Here is a 9,910-nt window from a genome sequence, read left to right on the forward strand (position 1 = left end):
TTGGCGAAAGATTTAATCAATTTAAAAGCCAGGAACCGACAATTTAAATTATTAAGTATCCGTATGTATTTGAAAATAAGTGGTTAATGGATGCAAATTGATGATTTTGCGATGCAACTTGCAGAATTTCAAGACACCATCTGAGCGCAAGATTTTTCCGACTTGCGGTCCAAACTTAATAATCTAAAATTAATCGTTTAGAGCAGTGGATCTTAACCTTTTCAAAGTCACGGTGCACTTTTGATCATAAAAAAAGTGGCGGTGCACCAGAATTAAAAGGTCGAAAAAAATATGTGGACATAATTTTTATTACATATTTAAAAAAAATAATAGTTGCATACAAAATTACATACAAATTTTTTACATATTTTTTTAAATTAAATTATATAAAAAGTATTGAAAATAAATTTAGTTAGTTAAGTTTGCCCTAGAACCAATTTTTAATTACTTACGTGTTTTATTAAAAATATTTGTATTAATATTTAAAGGTGCTCTTTGGGTGGCAAATCTAAATGGTGCATTTTCCCCCCTTTGTTTACCCAAAATGACGTTCCTGCTTAACATAATGGAATTTATACGATTGATCAAAAATTAATTAATGTGATACCTGAGCTTGTTGGCTTTTTCAGATATCAGAAATATTAGGTCGAATATTTTATGTAGTTACCCTGAATTCTTCGTTTAAATTTTTTTCTGTCTTTCTCGTTTTTTAGTTTTCATATTAGTTGTTGTTGAGAAACCAAGCTCACACAAATATGATGTTGAAAACTGTAACAAAATTTTCAATGCCTTCATGTAAAGAACTGAATATTCCTCTTGGACAGTAATCCAAAAATTCTTCATAGTTATTTCGAAAAATTTAATTTTTAGAGTACGATCAGTCGACAATGAGACTAATTTGATGATTTCGTATCCGGTCATAATTTTCTATATTTAAGAATGAAAAATAATGTGAAATCTTTTCTTCCAATAAAGTTGAATGTTCTATTATTGCGGAAATAACTACCTTGGAAATGTTTTCGTTAAGTGAAGGAAACATATCTACTTTTTTTCTATTATTCGATTTTTCGAAAGAGTTATTTTTTCCGAAATCCTGTCAATTTGTCAATGGATGTCATGAGTTTTTCGTTTTTTCCTTAAATGCTTGTGTTAACGTTATTTAAGTAATTAAAAATATCTGCTAAATATGCCACTTTAGCATACCAATCATTATTCTGAAGACATTTTACAAAGTCATCCATACCTTCATTTCGAAAAAAAGATTACCAATTCATTCTTAAGTTCTATGAATCGGCATAAAACTTTACCCTTAGATAACCACCTGACTTCAGTGTGAAAAAGCAAACAATCGTACATAGCTTTCATAAAAATGCAAAGTTTTTTAAACATGCGTGTTGATTTTATGAAATTCACTATATTTACAACTTGATCTAGTACAGGTTTTAGTGCTGCTGGTAATGTTTTCGAAACTAAAGATTCTCTATGTAAATAACAGTGCGTAGATATAATATAAGATTTTCTTGTCTTTGCAAGGGTTACAATTCCTTTAAATGAGCCTACCATTGAAGGAGCACCATCCATACAAATTCCTACACATAACTCCCATGATATTTTAAATTGTTCTAAATATGAATAAATAAGATCAAAAACATTTTGTCCTGTCGTATGCTCGGTAAGTTCTTTGCAGTATAGATATTGATTCACTATTTTGTTTTCATTTATGAAACGAACGAATCCTAGTATTTGTGCCTTACCGCTAATGTCAGTAGATTCGTCGACTTGTAAAACAAAATATCGCTTGAAAAGTTTATCGTTAACTGTTTTGTCAATATCATCCGACATATTTAATTTTTTTTTTATTGTATCGTTTGAAAGAGGAATTTTCATAATTTCCTTTTTGATTCATCACCAAACATAATTTTTCCTATTTCACAATATGCAGGTAAAATTAGAGACTCTGCTATAGTACGTGGTTTTAATTGTACAGCAATCAATTCAGCAATCTTGTATCACGCCAGTTGTGCCTTATCGGAAGTTTTAACAGTTTTTTCAATATATTTCGCTTGTTTATTGTGCATGCTTAACAATCTTTTGAAGTAATCTTTACTTTTTGATGCAAGATCGGCGTGCTTCGTAGTGAAGTGGCGATTTAACTTGTCAGTTTGCATCGCGCTATTGGACAGTTTTTCTCCACATACAACACATAGTAGAATGTGATATCCTTCCTCATTGATGCTAGTAAAACTGAAACGTAAATATTCTTCAGAAAACTGTCCATTATTTTTTTTTATTTTACTGGATATATTTTCTTTTGCATGAGACGTATGATGTCTAGTAACATCGTCACTACTTCTTCCACTTGTACTCCCAGTGTCATTAATATTTTGGTCATTAATATTTTGGTCTGATTCACAATTTCGTTTGGTAATAAGTTTATCCATTGTGGGGTATCACGACTATAATAAAATACAAATTGATTAAAACATTAAGATTTTACTATTTTGCGGATTTTTTGTTTTTACCAATTTTCTCGCGGTGCACTGGTGCACCGCGGTGCACCGGTTAAGAACCACTGGTTTAGAGAATGAAGATGTGTGCCACTACGAACAAGAAATTTAAAGTACTTGGAACCAATTATCGGACAAAAATCTAGCTATGGTTTTACTCACAATTTTTCCCGTCAAGTACTTTTGTGAGACCTTATTCTTGTCGTTAAATAATAAAATCAACAGAAGAAACCGATTGACAGATGCTTTCTTGAATAAAAACAACTTTTAATTGAAGATTTAGTGAATGCAATTCAGCAAAAAAATTTTGACACTCCGAACACAAAAGGTTCGCCATTTTTGTTTAAAACAAAATTCCAGTAGGCAAGGTTATCTGAAAAATGTATGAACGACCACCAGGCAAATGCAGGTCTTTTTGTGAAGACAGTGAATCTACTGTCATCAGCATATAATATATATTCTGAGTTCAAATATCGATTGTATGTCGTTGATAGCAGAGGACGCAAATTGTATTTCTGCAGTACTCTAGAATGAGCGAAATACTGTGATAGTAATACAATAGCTCACATACAAGAGAAAAACTGACCAAAGTTCATGATAAAAATATTCACCACCTCTCCCAAGCTCTTGTAACTTATATAAAACCGTATCAAAAAATCGAGTTCCTAACTGAAACGTCGTGAGAGAAATTTGAGATAAAACATAAAAAAACATTCACCATTTGCCATTTATATTATATATGAATCAAGATAAAATATACAGACTGGTTTATATTTTTTTACTGAATTGTATTTCGTATTATTTTTAGCGTAGGAGTTTAAATTAATGAAAAAACATTACATTTTTTCTGTGACATTAATGGTTGTTAAAAATGTAATGTTCCTTTCATTTTTGATCGCTTTGTGTGACAAAAAGCAACGTGAGAGCTATTTATATTAATTAAAAAGATTCAAGGAAATTTATAAATTAATTATCCTTTGTTCCTAAATTATATTTAAAATAAAAATTGAAAACCTAGTAAACCACTCGTCCTGTGAATTTTCAGTAGTGTTGCGTACAGTTAGAAGAGTGGTCAACAGGTGGCTGTGTGAATCAGGCACACAACGCAGTTATTTTATATTATTTTTCCTTGACAGTTCGTTTTATTTTCTATATGTCAGAGGTTAAAAAAAATATTTTCAGATATTGGTACGCAAGATAAAAAAATAGTTACAATATTATATTTTTCACAGATACAATAATTTCTTGTATAGCTCAAGAGATTATGTAATATTTTATATTATATAATAAGACAACAAACATACAAATTATTGACATAACAAAATTAACATGTATCTTTGAATACCCGCAAATTTAGATTAGAACCATTAAATTATGAAAGCAACTAGACAATAAATAATTCCCACGTTAATCCCAAGGGACCAAACGCACCGTCGACACGCAATCAAAAATTCAAAGCATCATTTTCATAAGCCACACACATACATATGTATGTACGTACATTATGCTGAATACATTAATTTCGCATAATGTAGTAAAATCCATGCACCCACGCCGAGCTCTGTAGTGGCTGCTGGTTTGCGAAGAATATACGGGATTCCAAGAATTTCTTGAACCTTATTTAGGACTCGGGGCAGAAGTCGAAATGTCAAATGTCAAATTGAAATGAGGGACGACCTACAAGTTCAAAACTAATTTGTGCGACTTAGCCTGAGATTATACAGCTTTATGTTTCAGAGTTAATCGAACGACATGTTTGAACGGCATCATCTAAAAATATTATTAATTTATATATTACAAATTTGAACATCATGGCTTGTGAGATAACATTTACATTTCGTACACATACATACATATTATATATGTACACTCCTACATACGTATTATTTAAAATTCACACAAATTGTTTAATAAATCAATTAATATTTAGAAAAGTAATGTAACGCATAGCTAAGAATCTACAATCCCACATAAATTATTTCAACTCCTAATAGATTTCGCTGAAACATCTTAGTGTTTGGCGAGTTCGTATAATATACATCAACACAAATATAGACGCATATAAAAACATTTAATAATACACCTATAAATAGTTATCGCCGAAAACATCCTTGTGTTTGGCAAGCTCGTAAAGTAGCTGAATGGCTCGTTTAGGGAAAAGTTCTCAAGCGCTGATGGTTATGAATAAGGGACGCAATCGCGACTCTCTATGGTCTATGGCATTATATAGACAGCAATTTAAAATCACCGAGCATCAACAGATTGTCGACAACACTTCTTAGCAACGTCAAAAAATGCTTTAATAAACAGACACTATGGCAAACATGAGATGAATTGCATAATAACGCTCCTATAAAATATCATTACAATACAAATACGATTATGACCCATTTTATATTTTTCTATGAACCTTTTCCAATAACAAAGAGTACTTCGCTTCACTAGGATCTTAGACAAAGTAGCTACACATATTCGAGAACACTACAAACTAGCGTATTGTACAGAACGCAAATCGTCAATGAATTGTTAGAGTGATTTTATACATGACATCGCAAATTTTGCCGATGTCATGTATAAAATATGCAACTATGAATAATTGTGAACCTGAACTGTAGGCAGAAGTCAAATATTTTTATAAAAGTAAAATTAAACAATGTGAATAATCAATTGCAGAAATAATTACTATATAAATAAATGAAGTTTACTTCATTGTAGGATACGAATTTAGTAAAGTAAGAATATGACCTGAATTTAATTTTACCGTTTGCGAGTTTTAAATTAATAATAAATATATAGCAATCGATATTTCATATAAGGGTTTTCTCTGAATAATATAAAGGATGATTGACTAAGTCTCGCTAAGGCGCTACGGTTTACGATTGGGGTCTCAAGTCACGATTCTTGTAACGCGAAACTTACCGGTGCAAATAATTTATTAGAAAATGTAAATATTAAATACAATATTTTAATTTATAATGTGGATAGATATTAATGCGGCAACTTCTACTGGTTGCATTGAAGTGGATAATTATATTTTTCTATTAGAACGCTTCTTCACTCAATGCTGCGCAATCTCTATAGATACACAAAGCTAGCTGTATATTATAACTTATATACTATAATTTCATGCTCGGAATGAAACGATCTTATCTTTTTACCCATCCACAATATTGCCGTTTGACTGATTTTTAAGCGAAATATAATGGCAATAATTCTTTCGATATTACAAAATGCTAAAGTCAACCTAATTATACATGCTTCTGCGCTGTGAAAAATATGTATTAACAAAAACACTTGAATAAATATGGATTCTTACAGTCGAAGAGATAGTTTCACTCGTTAATAATTTGTTGATATTTAAAATAACTGACATTGATCGATCTTATTATTTGATTAAAAAAATCAATGTAAGCGAATTCGAAAGAAGATTGTTTATTTTTTTATGTTGACTTATTATAAAAAAACTACAAATAAGGCTTCGCACGTTATATTTTATATCTACCAAGAAGCCACTTCAGCCTAATAATTGCATGAAAATATTTTTTATGTATTTATATATCAACTGCAATATACAAATCAATGTTATAAGAACGTCCACTAACGGCCAATTCAAATAAATATATATTTTTTAATTCCGGTTTTAATAGAAATGTCATTTTTAAATAACAAAAATATAATTAGTTATTTATTACAGTTTGACCATCATTACTAAAATACAGTTTCTGCTATTTTAATTAGAAATAAATATTATGGACAAATATAGAAAACTTCCAGCTATTTCACACTACATTAATGCATATCTGTTGATTTTTTAACGAGTAAGATAATAAATACCTAAGTAATTAAAAGTAATTAGATCGAATCGGAGATCCGCTATTGCATCGTGCATTGTATTGAAATTTTGCAATGTTTTTTTTTTATATAAAAAAACAATACGATAATTAATTAATGTAAAAAATGTACACGTTCCAATTCTGAGTCGCCAATCGTTCATCTCTCGACCCGCTGCCAGAAAATCAATACCGATAGCAAATGCCATAGAATCAATGAAGTATAACGCAATAAGTGGACAAAATCGATAGCACAACAAAAACCTTAAATTTGCTGTTTAAAACCTGTTTTAGAATCACTCGCGGAAAGTGGGGGTCGATTGCATCATGGAACATTTCATTCATAACCTTTGTTTATATTATATTAACAATTAATAAATAAGAATACAAACATAAATATTGCTTTAAGTACTATGTGATATTATAGATAAGATTAGATAGAATATGTTATGCCGTTTAACTTACATGTTGAAATGCGATGATCAATCCAAACAGGCTTGCGAAATCGGACGCACAGGCTTCCGTCAGATCTGATTGTTGGTCGGTAATCTGATGGTGGAAATGTATCGATTTATAAAAAAATAGTTACAAAATAGGCCAAGTCTAACTGACACACGTCCACGCCTTTTGACAGCCACGTTGCGAATGTGGAACGAAAAAATCAACAAAGCGTAACGCTATACACAATTTTATTCATGGGCTGACGGCTGGCTGTGTGAACAATTCATACTTTATTAAACACTCTGTGTACATAAGTATAATCAATTTCATCGAAAGGTGAAAGCGACTATCACATAAATTTTAAATATTATATAAACATGATACATTTAAGAATTATTTTATAGTTAATTATATTTAGCGATTATCAATGTATGTTAAGTTTCCAATTCGATGCTAAATATATATTATAGCAAATCCAATATAAAAGATTATTGTATTCTATTATAGTTTAAGATAAGTGTGTTATTAGACAACGTAACAACAAAGATGCTGCTCGAAAAATATAATATAAAAATAATTACAAAATTAAAAATCAACAGTTAATCTAATGATCTAAAAATGTATTTTTTAGATCATTAGATTAACTTAAAATTAAAATCAATATAATAAATTGTATATTGTGCTCTTTGATTATTTATTTATAAACTAATAAAAATATATTTTTTATTGAGGTAGCTATAATGATAAAAAATATATATTTTTTATGTACACATATTATATGTATGTACAAATTCGCTGCGAGTGTCAATATCATATGTTAAGGTTCATCCTTTGTAAATACCAGTGCGTGGGTAGTTAGTAAATTAAGTTGTAAAGCAGCGTTTTCCAAAAGTATTTTTCAATTATTTTACTTGAATTTTTATTTGAAATATGTATCTTGACATTGTTAATGGATCCTAATAGCATATATCAAATGGCGGCGGGTAAATAAATATAAAATTAATGCTGCTATAGATTAAACACAATAATTCTTAATTTTACCATTCCCTCTCATCATTGATAGTCAATATTATTTACTTTAAAATAAATATTTAAGTTCTTAATTAGCAATTAAATATTCATATATTATTATGGGAATATACTATATATATAGTAGAAGTGACGCTTTCACAGCTTCTGTCATCGCATCATCATGTTTATATTATAATTATACCAAACATATAATAAATGTTCAAATTTTATGTAGATAAATAATTTTAATATACAATTTTGTTATTTTATTTAACATTTATTATATGTTTTTGACGCAAAGATTTACATATTTCTTTAAAATAATTAATCATTCACTATTTTTTTTTCAACAAAAATATCAACAATCTAAATTAATCAGGTATATTAATATTTGTAATATTAGCTGAGACCGTCCAAAAAAAGCAACACACAAAAAAATTAATGCATTTAAAAAAATATAATACATACATTGTGATATTTCTTTAAGTCTACGCGAGTTGCTTAATTTCACTTCTCACCTTCTAATGAATCGCTAAGTAAACCACTTATTGTTTATAACTATACAATAAACAAATGAAACAAATAATTTTAGAAGAGAATTAGTCATTTGTTTTTCAAAATGAAATACTATAATAATTTAAACGATTAAAATAATACACACAGTAGATACAATAAATTATTTTTAAGCAAATAACGAATGCTTTCACATTAGACGGTCATTTTGCGAATATCAGCTGTGTAACGTGCGCGAGCATCTTTTTTGTGGTGTGCCAACACTGACGGCAATGAGACGTCGATCGATAGCGATTGTTATGACTTTGTTTTATTATTATATCTCAGTCACTATGATGATTATAAATAGCACACAATATCGATTATTTTTACACATTCATAATTCAACGAGTGCACCGCGGACGTACAACTAATATTCACTTTAAATTACTTGTTTTATTGCGATTATTATAAAGGTTGTTCACTTATGTTATTTTAAGAAGCAAAAAATGATGGTATATTACGTGTTTTGATTCGTTTTTTCTGGGATATTGCACGTTATGTTGGCCTCCGGTCTACGCGCACGCCATTAACTGGATTACTGCCGATGACATCCTATGCAGAGTCAACTCGGAATGTAGTGAAATTCGAAGAGGAAATGGGGTGACGGACGGTGGTTCGAAAGTCTGTTACGCACGGAAATAAAACTTATAATTAAATATTTTTTAATAATATTAGTTAAATATTAAATGGTTCATTGTAAAGCAATGTGCGAAATTACATATACTAAATTTTGTGTTTAAAATTTGAAATATTACAAAGTCGAGATGTAATGCGTGTAAAATAAATAATGTTGATTTTCAACGTCGGATTTATTAAATTTTATTTTATTGACATAATTTTTAAATCTCTTAGTAACAGTCTAAATATATGTATAATTTATTGGGAATAATGTGGGGCATATATTTTAGGGACGTTTCGAAGTGTGACTTATTAATTAATGAGACTCTTCATTTCTCAGTGGAGATGTAATTTTTATAATCGAAAACAACGCTAAATACTTATTTAAGAATCACAACAGAATATATGCACACTTAATACATGGTTTACGGAGCACATTATCCGGGGCACAGACCCTCACCGACGTGCCATCTAAGTGCTGTTGGTCTACGGGTCAGGCTAATAAAGTTGTCGCAGATTCCTGTCTGACCCTTTAAGGAGAGTTTCACTACGTGTAGGTAGCTTTGTAAGATGCTGTCTCTCTGTAGGATGATGACGTACAAAGCATAGCAGAATAACGTAGCGGGCCAAAGGGCTCGGTATCCTCTGGGGTCCGAGGGCTAAGGCAGCATAAACACCCTCCGTAGATCTGGGGGATAATGCTGTTACTAGGATGAAACGCAATACATGCAGTGGAATGCAATGCCAGCCAGCCAGCGCGAGCGCGTCTCCCTGCGCGCTCGGGAGAAACACTATTATTTATCCAATAACATACTTAGTACTACATGGGGTGGGGGACCCGCTCACCCGGCCGTCACAAGCTGGGTGACCACCCATAAGAATTGGACTCGTAGGGCCTTATTACCGGTAACGGCAGTGGTGTACGCAATGGATTCTATGTAGTTATAC

General features: G+C 30.6%; 1 protein-coding gene across 4 annotated transcripts in view; it reads right to left on the reverse strand.

The window, feature by feature from the left end:
* Positions 1–8,943, reverse strand: part of LOC148232083 (neuronal synaptobrevin-like) — a 14,206-nt gene extending 5,263 nt beyond the window's left edge. The window contains exons 1-2 of one of the 4 annotated variants that reach the window (XM_088192147.1): positions 8,806–8,943; positions 6,803–6,886 (exon numbers count right to left, since the gene is read on the reverse strand). In XM_088192147.1, coding sequence (XP_088048273.1) covers positions 6,803–6,804 — 2 coding nt within the window. In that variant the 5' untranslated portion in view covers positions 6,805–6,886; positions 8,806–8,943. Of the gene's footprint in view, positions 1–6,802; positions 6,887–6,949; positions 7,027–8,805 lie in introns of those variants that run through there. The other 3 variants (XM_088192145.1, XM_088192144.1, XM_088192143.1) reach the window with 3 other exon arrangements.
* Between the last annotated feature and the right edge of the window lie 967 nt (positions 8,944–9,910).

Source organism: Plectrocnemia conspersa, unplaced genomic scaffold (assembly GCF_051122295.1).
Source record: "Plectrocnemia conspersa isolate PC_06_02 unplaced genomic scaffold, ASM5112229v1 ptg000009l, whole genome shotgun sequence".
Lineage (NCBI taxonomy): Eukaryota > Metazoa > Arthropoda > Insecta > Trichoptera > Polycentropodidae > Plectrocnemia > Plectrocnemia conspersa.